General features: G+C 37.2%; 1 protein-coding gene across 1 annotated transcript in view; it reads right to left on the bottom strand.

Moving 5' to 3' along the window:
• The window catches only part of RADX (RPA1 related single stranded DNA binding protein, X-linked), a 59,568-nt gene extending 53,542 nt beyond the window's left edge, over positions 1-6,026 (bottom strand). The window contains exon 1 of the mRNA XM_058536444.1: positions 5,257-6,026. Coding sequence (XP_058392427.1) covers positions 5,257-5,899 — 643 coding nt within the window. The 5' untranslated portion in view covers positions 5,900-6,026. The remainder of the gene's footprint in view (positions 1-5,256) is intronic.
• Between the last annotated feature and the right edge of the window lie 7,394 nt (positions 6,027-13,420).

The raw sequence follows: 13,420 nt of genomic DNA, 5'->3' as shown, positions 1-13,420 counted from the left end.
CTTTAAGTTGTTCTAGAGCACAGTAAAATGCAGAAATTGTACCAATTCATTTTATAAACTTAGATGAATCCTGAAAAATCATGACAGAAATAGTACAAAAGAGAAAACTATAAACCCAAATCATTTATGATAGCCAAAATCCTAAATCAAATTCTTTCAAATCCAATACAGCAGTACACTAAATGGCATCATGACCAAGTAGAGTCCTAAACGTCTTGTCTTGTTCAGGAGGGGTATATTATAAATTCTGAATAATTCTGGAGATTGACACAAAAATGTGAGTTTAAATAATTTTGTTAAAACATTAAAGGTAACCACCAGCAGAATACAAATATAATGTATAATTTCTAAAGCACTAGAAGTAAATAATTTTTTAAATCCTGCAAAGGTAAAAGAAATAAAGCATGGCATATAGTAAACAAAGTCAGATTTCAACAAGTACAAACATCATTAATCACATTAAATTTAATTGAATAAAATTCATCTCTTAAAAGAAAAAGAATTGGTTTGGGTCAAAAAGCAAAACCTTAGCTATATGTTTCTTAAAAGAGACAAATTGAAAAAAAAATGAAGATAAAGTGATGGACAAAGAACCACTAAAGCAGTGGTTCTCAAAATGTGGCCTTTATACCAGCAGCATCAATTATCACCAGTGAACTTGTTAGAAATGCAAATTCTAGGGTCCTACCACAGACTTACTGAATCAGAAACTGGTGGTGGGGCCCAGCAATCTGCATTTTAAAACACTGTTAAGGTGAAACGGATACCCACCCACGTTTGAGAACCATTGCTCTAAATGCTAACTAAAAGATAGCAGAAGTGGTAAATAGCACTATCAGACAAAATATAATTCAAGGTAAAAAGAGACAAAATTCCATATTGAAAAAGAGTAAAATCCACCAACAAGATATTAATAAGTTATGAAACTTTACACATTACAGCAACATCTAAATCAAAAACTTTTAGAAATATAAGGAGAAATGAACAAAACCACCACCAGAAGAGAAGCCAATATTCCTCTCAGAGAAATGAGCAAAGAAAATAGATTTAAAAATAAGGATATGGAATATTTTAATTAAAATTTAAAAACTTGGCATAATAAGGAACTTCATACCTAAGAAGTAAGCTTTTTCTAAACTTTTGGGTGTTAAAGAGGAACTCAAATTTAAAATCAGAAATATGAGTAACAATGAAATCTCTACACTTCAAAACCTGGGGGATGCAGCCAAAGAAGTACCTGTGGAAAATTTCAGAATTTTAAAAGCTTTTGGAAGTAATAAATGAGGAAATAAACGAAACAAGCATTCAACTCAAGAAGGTAGTTACAATAAAAATATGAACAAAGGAAGTAAAAGGAATTAAAGATGATAGCAGAAATAAATTAGAAAGCATCTCCCCACTACAGACTTCTTAATTAATAAAGCCAAGAGTCTTTTTTTTCAATATCAAAAAAATAGACAAACCTATGGCGAGGCTGATCATGAAAAAGGATGAAGACACAAAGGTTAGGAATGTAAAAAGGAATGTAACTAACAAGACAGAGATTGAAAAATATAGACTACTGTGTGCAACTTTGAAATCTAGGTGAAATGAGATTTCCTAGAGAGTGGAAATGAGATTGAAATATTGACTCTCAAAAATGGACTCAAGAAGAAATATTATTGGTTTCATTACTTTTTCTACAAGAAATTGAAAAGGAGTCATTCTCACAACCCCCAATCCCAGCTCAAGGCCCCAGGTTCAAACAGTGTTAGGGGTAAATTCTACCAAACCTTCAGTGAACACATGATTTCTGTAAGCACAGGAAAACAGGCAAGCTTCCCAACTCATGCTACTAAGCTAATATTAACCTGATATCAAAATTGGACTGAAATAGTACCCCACTAAAAAAATAACAAAACCTATGGACCAAATTCACTCGAACGTACAGATGTAAAAATAACAACCATAACCAAGTAGAGATACAAAAGTGGTTCAACATTAGAAAATCCATTAATGTAATTTATTTCATTCATTCCTCTATTCAATAAACACTTACTGAATGCCTACTATGTGCCAGACATTGTTCTGGGTATAGGGGAAATAACCCACAGCAGTGAAAAAAACAGAGTCCTTGCCCTCATGGATCTTATAAACTAGTGGGAGGAGAAAGAAAATAATTTCAGAGTTCTATCAATTCTATGAAGGGTATTTGCACAGTGATGTAATAATAAACGGGGAGGGAATACATATTTAAATAGCCCTTTTCTAAGATGTTTTATATATTTGAGCTGAAACTTGAGGATGAGAAGGAACTTTTCAGAAAGAGGAAAAGACAGGAGCAAAGTATCTGAGGCAGGAACGAGTTTGGAGGCTTAACGATTAAAAAGAAAAGCTGATATTACTGAAACAAAATGATGGAGGCGAGGGGTTAGAGAGGAGAGTAAGGGGATTCTGTAGGGCAGGAGTGGGCAAACTACGTCCCATAAGCCAAATCCGCCTTGCTGCCTGTTTTTGTAAATAAATTTCGGTTTTTTTTTTCAGTGAGGAAGATTCGCCCTGAGCTAATGATCTGTTAAGATTGGCACACAATCTTCCCCTATTTTGCACGTGGGCCGCCGCCACAGCATGGCTTGACGAGCCGTGTATAGGTCCGCGCTCAGATCCGGGCGCGCCAATCCTGGGCCACTGAAGCGAAGCGCCGAAACTTCACCACCACACCACCCGCCGGCCTCTTGGAAAACAGCCAAATCCATTAACCTACATATTGTCTGTGGCTGCTTTCGCTATACAATGGCAAAGCTGAATAGCTGAAACAGAGACTATATGTCCAGCAAAGACCAAAAGATTTACTATCTGGCTCTTTACACAGTTTGCCAACCTTTGTAAGGGCTTGGAGACCCCCGTGGGCGGTCTGGATTGCTATCTTAGTGCAATGGGGAGCTACTGGAGAGATTTCGGCAGGCGAGTGGCATTTTAACTGACTTCCATTTTAAAAAGCTGTCTTTGAGGTCACAATATTGGTTATCTTTGGAGTAGAGTACTGATCAGGAAGGGCAAGAGGGAGGCTTTTGGGGTGCTTGAAGTGTCCTATATCTTGATCTGGGGGGGTGGTTACAAAGATGTATATATATATATATATATATAAAAATTTATCAAGCTGTATTTTTAAGACTTTTCCACCTTACTGTGTACATGTTATACTTTAACAGAAAACTTTTAAAAGTACAAAAACACACCATAAACAAAGTTTAAAGAGAGCGTGAGAAGATAATTTGCAATATATAGCAGACAAAATCTTAATACCCATTAGCAAAGAAATCCTATATATTAATCAGAAAAAGTCAAAAGATGTAATTTAAAAATAGTATGATGGGGGAAATGGGCACTCTCATATATATGTTGGTGGGACTGTAAATTAGTACAACTTTTTCAGAAGATGATTTGTCAATATCCATTAAATTTAAAAATTTAATTACTCTTTAACCAAGCAATTTCACTTCTAGGAATCCATCCAGAAATATCTGAACATAGTGAAATATGTGCATATCCCAATGATGTTCAGCACTGGATCTAAAACTGAAAAACCAAAAACTGCCTAAAATTACAAATTACCCACTCACATGGGCATGATTACATAAATCATAAGTATATCCATACGATGGAAGAGTGTATGAACAGATGTACATTAAAGATGCTTGAGATAAGCAAAAATAGAAAATCACACAGTGTCATATAATTTATTTTTTTCAAAGATAAACTCCTGACAGTTTGGAGTTTTGAGAGGAAAGTTGAAGGCATAGGAGGAGGCAAAAGGGGTCTTTCACTCCACCCCAACATTTTATTATTAAAAATTTCAAACACAGAGCAAACTTGAAAGAACATCAATACATCCACTTCTAGATTTTGTCATCAACATTTTACTACACTTGGCTCTTACATTTTCAATACAATATACTCTTAAATATATAGTTTAGATTTTTTAGCACATGGACATTGCCTTTTGTAATAAAAATATGGCTTCAATATTGAATAGCTATTACTTTCATAAGCAGAAAAATGACATTCTTTTACAAATTATTATTCCCCTCAATTCTTCTTCTAGAGTGTCAATTTTTCATTTATACACTAAATTCTAAAAATAAAAATGATCGACACAGAGTAGTAATGCACTGCTGCCTTATTCCATGCTTGAGATAAAAATCATTCCATGATATCATCCCCGAAATGACTATCTTGCTTTTAAAGCTTAAGTTATATAAATCATCCTTGGCTACACATTTCTATAACATTTGTTTTCCTTATAACTTCTTATTACTTTAATTGCATATTTTTGACCTAGTTATCTTTTCACTTTAAAGTTTGCTTCTGGTATACGTCACAGTAAGATTATTACATGTGATCTAGAATTATGACTGCAATATAAAAAAAAAACCTGAAAAGCAGTAAATGTAGAAAATTATCATATTTTTCTCTCCAGTACTTTCGTTCTTATTTTATCTTTTGCATTTTATTTCTTCCCCATTCCATACACGTACATGCCTATGGTACTGTCATTTCCCTTACTTCCATCTCTTACAGACAAAATACATTTTAGAGCAGTGTTAATTATGAGCTGGCATTTTCAGGTTAACTTTCTACTTCTGATACAGAAGAATGGAACTTCTCAGATCAGTATTGTCCGTCGTAAGTAATAAGAAACACAAAAATGAGAATTTCAAGCCTTCTCACACAATCACACATTCAAAAAGCGATATTTACATAACTGCTACACTCAAAGACAGAAAAAAGGTGTTTCATTAAAGTAAATTATTAAGGAATAAATTACGGAACATCCTTTTTTGAATGAAGGCTAAAATATGCAAAACCACAAATATTTACAACTTTTACGCCGAATTCAAATCTATACACTCTCCAAACAACACGGAAAGTACTATTTCCACAACTGGAATGGGAATGAAACTAAGATTAATTCCACTGTAGTCAAACGTGTAACGAACACATGAAGAATACTAACTACAACATCAGTCTGTTTGCTAGATTAAATTTAAGAAGTATTCACACACTTCCATAATGGCCAGTTTTACAACCAAAGCAAGACACGGACTGTGCAAATTTCTTTAAGCGAGCGTCTCCGACACTCGTGAAAACTTGTCTACTATCGCTCCCGGCTTGCAATTAAAACTACCAAAGCACTTTCGTTCCCTTTCGCATAACGCAAGCTCCTGAAAACTATTTTTAAGCACCCTCCGCCCGTCGTTCCTTCCAATTACTTACCGTTAAAATTGTATTCCTCAGGCTGCTTGTCGGTTAACCAGATATCTCCATACGGATCTTCGTTATTCCACAGGGCCAGGTAATGACTCTTCGCGCCCCTTAAAGGCCTCTCGGGTATCTCCTCGTGCGCTCTATTTCTGAAGGGAGTTTCTAAAGAAATAGCTTCCAAGGTCTCCCCACAGCGGACGCTATCTATGCACAGGATCCCCTGACCTAACCTTCTCTCGTTGTAAAGACACGAGACTCTGGAAATTCTCATTTCTATGCCAACTTTAAGAATATTTTTATATACGAGAGAATTCAGGCTGGGGTCCAGGTAGCACTTTTCCTGGTACACCCCGTCCGAGATCGTCACATCATAGCAGTAAAGGGGAGGTTTGGGTATCGTGTCGCGTGGCTCATCCTCTAACAGGTACCTTTGGACGGCCAGCACAGCGACAGGCACTACCTCCGAGGGGGTGACCCACTGGCGAGGTGAGTCGGTTATTTGCTCAAGAATCCTTTGGATCCAAGACCTGGGCCCTTGGGCACCGGCCCTTCGTATCACCTCTCCCGGGACCCTAGCCCGAATTCTCTCAGGGTTCCGCGGGTATGGCCCAGCATGTGAGGGGCCGGCCTGAGGTTGGCCTGACTCACCAGACATTGTGGGGTAATCGCGTACCCTCTTCAATCCCAAAAGCTAGTTTGCCGGGTCTAAAGCTGAGAGGAGAAGAAATCGCGCGCTCGAGCGGCAATCGCTACTCTGCCCCTGCTGACTGATTAGGCTCCGCTCCGTCGCGTGGCTGCCCAGCCGTTTGGCTTGCGCGCGCCAGCTCTCGAGCCCTGCCCCCTCTAGGCGCGCTTCCAAGTCTCGAGGCACTGTTGCTAGGCAGTCCCACACGCGGTTACGTAGCAGATCCTCCGACTCGGTGCCCGCCGGATAGCCAGGGGAGGAGGAGGGGGAAAAGCATTGGTCGCCGTGGTTCGCAAAGCGTAGCGAGAGGGAGGGGGAGGAGCGCTCGTGTCTCTTCTAGAGTTGCCGAGAGGCAATGGAAAAGAAAAAGTGACTGGAAGCGGGGTGCAAGTAGTCATAGCTCAGAGGTTTGGGGGTTTGGGGCTTGGATCAGCAACAGAAAGTAAATTAGAGTTGGTTAATATACGTGAATGTGATAACATGGGTCTCCTGTAGTATGAACGAAACCAGATAATGTGTGCACAGCCTTCAGGACAGTGCCTAGCACAAGTTCTTCGTTAAGCATTGGTTGCTATTGCTATTAGCATTAACATCATTATCTGTAGTGGCTCCCTGAGTACGAGGTGAGTGAATTAGTGATTAAGTGCAAATGAAAACAGAAAATTATAGAACTGGCTTGGTAAAGAGCCGCCTTTAGATTAGACTTCTAAAAATGTACTTACATTTTATACAATACCTGGCTTAACATACAGCTAAGATATAGAATTTTAGCAATTGCATTTCTAAACTACAAGGAATGTATACCGAATGGATGTAAAGTGAAAAAGCTGATAAGAATAGTCAGAATTAAAAATAAAACATTTAGAGCCAGCCCTGGTGGTCTAGTGGTTAAGATTCGGCTCTCTCACCGCCGCGGGAGGGAGGGTTCATTTCCCGCTCGTGGAACCATACCACCCATCTGTCAGTACTCACACCACGCCTGCAGCTCACGTAGAGAACCAAAATTAACAACTAGGATACACAACCATGTACTGAAGCTTTAAAAAAGAAAAAATAATAAAAATAAAACATTTATTATATGTATCCAGATGTGCCAGTATACAAAGAATGTAGAAATTGTCCTAGGAATACTTTTCAAAGATGTTTATAGGCTTGTTTTGATTATATTAATCTCCCTTTGCTCTCTATTTCATCATTCTTTATTCACTATTTATGAAGTCCCTGCTATGAGGCAGGCACTGTTCTAGGCCATTAGGGATAACAGTAGTCAGGCTCCTTTGCTCAAGCTTCTTTTCACTGCTTGGGCTGAAGAACCCTGCCATTATTAGTATTTAACTAATTCACTCATTCTACACGTATTTCTTGAGTGTCTGCTCTGGGCCAGATACAGTCTTGCTATGGAGACGGAAAAACATAATAAGGGGAAAGGGAGTGGAAAGGGGTGGCAGTTAATATTTTATATAGAATATGATTAGGGAAGGGCTTTCTCTTAAGAGGTTGAACACAGCAGAGAGAGACCTACAGGAGGTGAGGGAGTGGTTATGTGGATATCTTAGGAAAAGGCATTTAAATAGGAGGGAACAGCAAGAGCAGATTCCATGAGATAGAAGAATGCTTGATGTTTTCAAGGAAATGCAAAGCCATTTGGCTGGAGTGGAGGGGTGAAGGGCAGAGTGGTAGGAGATGAAGTCAGAGAAGTAGCAAGGCTCTGTAGGCTTTCCTCTGTTTTGAGCAGAAGAATAACATACTTCAGCTTGAGCCCCACTTCCTTCATGAAATCTCCCATAACTGAGTCATTCTAGAACAATCTTTCTCTTATCTGTATCACCTTGTATGTATCACCCATCTAACATTTATCATCTAATACCTTGTGATTAAAAACAAAACTTCTAATGTATGTAGTTTGTGTCTCTAACTCAGGGTTTCTCAATCTGGACACTCTTGACATTTTGGGCCAGAAAATTATTCATTGTGGGGATGTCTTGTGCACTGGAGGATGTTTAGCGGCATTCCTGGCCTCAACTCGCTAGATACCTGTAGCACTAACTCCCCACTTCCCCAGTTGTGTCAATCAAAAATATCTCCATAAATTGGCAAATGTCCCCTGGGGGGCAAAATCGCCCCTGGTTAGGAACCACTAATTTAACTAGACTGTAAGCCTTTTGAGAGCAGAAACCAATTTATTTTTTATTGTTTCCTATAGTTCTTCCACTACTGCTATGCATAAAAGGCACTCAAATCTTTTAAGTAGATGAAACATAATTCCCACTGCCTCTTCACCAAAGGGAATATATATATAAGTGCGCCTCTCTATAAACAAACACAATAAACAAAAATCCAAACTTACAAAACACAAAATAAGTAAGCTCCCTGAGTATAGGTACCATGTTATGTTTGCTGCTGAACCTCCTGTGCCAAAGTCAGTATCTAGTATATAGTAGGTGCTCAATAGTAATTGATGAATGAATAAATAAAATTATGGATTTTTGTTAGATTTACTGCATAAGTTATTAAATATCAACTATCTCTATTGTTTATCCAAAAAGAACTGGTTTGAAGTCTTTCAAATCTGCTCCATCCGCACTCCCTCAACTATATACTAGGTGGAATTTATATATAATAGTAATATATCATCATATTCTGGGCCCTTCCAACTAATTCATAAGGGATGAATATTGGCAGTGGTGCTCAGTAGTTGGGTAATTACTGGAATAGGGAAGAAATAGCACCCATGTTTGTTTTTACATTACTGCACACAATAAAGGTGTACAGTGACTATGAACACACATTTGGGGTCTTTTGTATTGTTCTACTGACAATCTGCTGATAGTGCATCTCCCCAAGAATTAAGGTGTCTACTTGAGTAGCTATCACACCTATGTATGAATGTTCCCTGATGTGGCATTATAAGCACTTGATTTAGGATTAATTACATAAGAATAGAATAAGTAAGAGAAATGACTTTTAGAGCCAATAATGGGTATCATTTAGGTTATTGATTTTTTTCTCCCCTCAGATCTGGACAGTTTGTTATAGTCTCCTCCAGAGCTTAAAATAGTAAAAGCAGACAAGATAATACTTTATTTTATAAAATGGTGATGTTCTAAGATATTTAGAACACTTTAAATACATCATGAAATTTATTTTGTAGTCCACTAAATTTGATGCAGATATCAGCCACATTGATTTTCCTCATCTTTAAAGCTGGACTCATAAGAGTAGTCACAGTGGTTGAAAAATTAAGTTAGTTCATATGGATAAAGTACTTAAAACAGTGTCTGGCACATACTAGGAGTTCAATAAATGCTAGCTATTGTTACTATTGTTCTATAAGGAAGATAAAGTCACACCACAAAAATCATAGAATGCTAGAACTATAGGGAACCATTAGATACCCAATAGTACAGAGTTCTTTAAACTGTGGGTTGTGAGGCATTGATGAGGTAATGAAGTCAATTTATTGGGTCACAACCAGTAATTAAAAATATGAAAAAGAATAGAACAGAAAATGCCAGAGTGCATTGCACATAGTAGGGATAAGGATAGCTTTGTAAAATTTTTGTTTCAAATCTGTTGGTATGTATATATGTATACTAGGTTGTGATGTAAAATGTTTTCTTACTAAAGATTGTGGCCAGAAAAGTTTAAAAACAAGTACTATAGTTCAACCCCCTTTTATTACAAATGAAGAAACTGAGGCCCAGAAAAGGAGACTAACATGACCAAGATCACACAGTGCTAAGTGACAGAGCATCAGAACTACTAGCCAAGTTTCCTGATTACTAAGCCAATGTCGTTTTCATGACATAAAGTTGGGCAGATCCTGGATTATCCCCCAAATATATGAATTTTTTATTTAGAATAATTTTGTTTTGGTTATTTTTATTTGAATAACCTTGTTTGATCTTCTCATTCAACTATCCTTTCCTTTATTTGCCTTGGGTAAGCGAATCAGCATCATTCCCTTGCCTTGGGCATTGGGCATTGGAGGTACACTTGTAGGTTCATCAACTTCATAAGATTATGACAGTGTGGGTAGAGACACCAGGGGAGGAGGAAAAAGAAGTGGCATGACTAGTTGGTGCTAAAAGGATGTGAAGAGTTTGGATGTTATCTCAGAGTATTTAGGTAAGCTCTCCAAACATCACCACGGTAACAAAAGAGGGCCTGGGACTGGCTGCCTGGCAACCAGAGCACTACAACCTCCAGCTCAGTGCTGTCCTTTTCCAACATCTTTCTCTTTTTAAGGCTGCTCTTGATGATTTTATTAACTAAATTGCCTCTATATACAAGGATGGACCTGCGTAGTTTAATAATACCCCAAACCTCATTGGAATCAAGGATGTTCCTATGTTACCTTTCTATCAGATGCCAAATATGTTTTGATTTGTGGGTTGGATGTGCATAAAAAAAAAGTCTCCAACAGGCTCACCGTAACAGTGGTTCTAGACTCTTTTTGCCTCTCAGTTTCTCAAACAAATGCTCATATTTGTCCCCATGCCTTTGCTCATTCTGAGCACATATTAGATGCACAATAAATAGTTGGTTGATGCTGTTCCCCCCACCATCTCCTCTGTCCATTCAACTCCTACTGTTTTTCGTAAAGATCTCAGTGTGGTAGCTTTTCTTCTGAGTCTCAATATTATATATCTGTAAGAGACTTGGATTTTAGAATATGGATTTGATCATTTTAAATTTATTAGGTCTTTGTTTCCTTGATTATTGGAGAAAGGAGGACTGCGAATAAACTGCCAGAATTCTACGGATTAATTATTCCTGCTTATGCTCATTTGTCATCCTAATATGATGTATCTAGCATGCCTCAATGTTTGTATTCCTCCTCTCAAAAATTTTTGTTTGTTGAAATATGTGGTTAAAATTTGATTACATTTTGGAAATCCGAACACCAGTGTGTATACTGGATTGCCTTATCTGAAGTCGAGCTGGGCCATAAATCTGGTTCTCAATAGGCAATTCATCTAAAGATGTCCGTGTTAGTTTATTTTTAAAATAACAGCTTTATGGAAATATAATTCACAGAACATACAAGTCACCCATTTAAAGTGAAGAATTCAGTTGTTTTTAGCATACTCAGAGTTGTACAATCATCACCACAACCTAATTTTAGAACATTTTATCATCCCATAAAGAAACCCTCTACATATTATTAGCCAATTTCAATTCCAGCTCCCCGCCTCAGGCACTGGGAACCACTGATATGCTTTTTGTAACTATGGATTTGCCTATTCTAGACACTTCCTATAAATGGAAACATACATTGTGTCTGGCTTCTTTCACATAGCATTATGGTGTCAAGGTTCATCTGTGTTGTAGCATACTTCATTATTTGTTTTTGATGAATAATATTTCATTTTTATGGTTATATCACATTATGTTCATCAATTCATCAGCTGAGGGACATTTGGGTTGTTTCCATTTTTCACTATGATGTATAAGGCTGCTATGGATATTAGTGTAGGATATTTTGAGTGGACATCTGTTTTCAAATCTCTTGTATAGATACCAAGGACTGAAATTGCTAGCTCATATGGCAACTCCGTGTTTAACTTTTTGAGGAACTGCCAAACTCTATTCCAAAGTGTTGCACCATTTTACATCCCCATCAGCAATGTACAAGACTTTCAATTTTTCCACATCCTTGCCAACATTTGCTATTGTCCGTCTTTATTTATTGTAGACATCCTAGTGGGTGTGAAATGATATCTCATTGTGGTTTTGATTTGCATTTCTGTAAAGAATAATGATTTTGAGTGTCTTTTCATATGCTTATTGGCCATTTTTTTAATCTTCTTTGGAGGAATATCAATTTAGATCCTTTGCCTATTTTTAAATTGAGTTATCTCTTTATTATTGAATCTTAAAAAGTCTTTATATATTTTATATATTCTAGATACGAGTCCCTTATCAGATATATGATTTGCAAACATTTTCTCTGATTATGTGGGTTGTCTTTTCATTTTCTTGATGGTGTCCTTCAAAGAATAAAAATTTTTAATTTTTATGTGTATATATATTCTTGCTTGTGCTTTTGGTGTCATATCTAAGAAACTATTGCCTGATCCAAGGTCACAAAGATTTACTCCTATGTTTTTGTTTTTTATGTGAGGAAGATTAACCCTGAGCTAACAACCGTTGCCAATCCTCCTCTTTTTTGCTGAGCAAGATTGGCCCTAGGCTAACATCCATGCCCGTCTTCCTCTACTTTATATGGGATGCCACCGCAGCATGGCTTGACAAGTGGTGCATAGGTCCATGCCTGGGATCCAAACCTGCGAACCCCGGGCCACTGAAGAGGAGCACGTGAACTTAACTGCTATGCCACCGGGCTGGCCCCTACTCTTGTGTTTTTTAAACTAAAAGTTTTATAGTTTTACCTGTTACATTTAGGTCTATGTTCCATTTCGGGTTAATTTATTTATGTGGTGTGAGGTAGGAGTCCAACTTCATTGTTTGGCCTGTGGATCAAGGTGTCTCATCACCATTCGTTGAAAAAACTTCTTTCCCCACTGAATTGTCTCACCAATTTTGTCGAAAAATCAAGTGAACATAATTTTAAGGGTTTCTTTCTGGACTCTCAATACTATTTCACTGATTTATAGATCTCCTTATATATTGCCACACAGTCTTGATAGCTGTAGGTTTGTAGTAAGTTTTGAAGTTGGAAAGTGTGAGTGCTCCAACTTTGTTCCTGTTTTTCAAGATTGCTTTAACTATTCTGGGTCCCTTACATTTCCATATAAATTTTAGGATCAGCTTATCAATTTCTGCAAAAATGGCAATTGGAATTTTGAATTGCAGATGTTAGTCCATTTATATTTTTTTAGATTTATTGAGATATAATTGACATATAGCATTGTTTAAGGTGTACAATGTGGTGCTTTGATACACATATATATTGTGAAATGATTACCACAATAAGGTTAGTTAACACATCCTTCACCTTACATAATTACGATTTTTTGTTTTCATTGTTATGGTGAGAACATTTAAGATTTACTCTCTTAGCAACTTTCAAGTATTTAATACAGTATTATTAACTGTAATTATCATGCTATACATTAGATCCTCAGTATTTATTCCTCGTATAACTGGAAGGTTGTACCTTTTGACCAACATCTCTTCATTTACCCCATCCCACAGCCCCTGGCAACCACCAGTCTACACTCTGCTTCTATGAGTTTGGCTTTTGTAGATTCCACGTATAAGTGAGATCATACAGTATTTGTCTTTCTCTGTCTAACTTATTTCAGTTAGTATAATGATCTCAAGGGTCATCTACCTTGTCGCAAATGGCAGGATTTCCTTTTTATGTGGGTAAATCATATGTGTGTGTGTATATATATATAAAATATATCCCACAGTTTTTTTATCTACTCATTTGTTGCTGGACATTTAGGTTTTTTTGTTTCCATGTCTTGGCTATTGTAAATAATGCTGCATTGAACATGGGAATGCAGATATCTCTTCAAG

This window comes from Diceros bicornis, chromosome X, assembly GCF_020826845.1.
Source record: "Diceros bicornis minor isolate mBicDic1 chromosome X, mDicBic1.mat.cur, whole genome shotgun sequence".
Taxonomy (NCBI): Eukaryota; Metazoa; Chordata; class Mammalia; order Perissodactyla; family Rhinocerotidae; genus Diceros; species Diceros bicornis.
The sequence above is the reverse complement of the archived record's forward strand: the minus strand, read 5'-3'. Positions and strand labels throughout refer to the sequence as shown.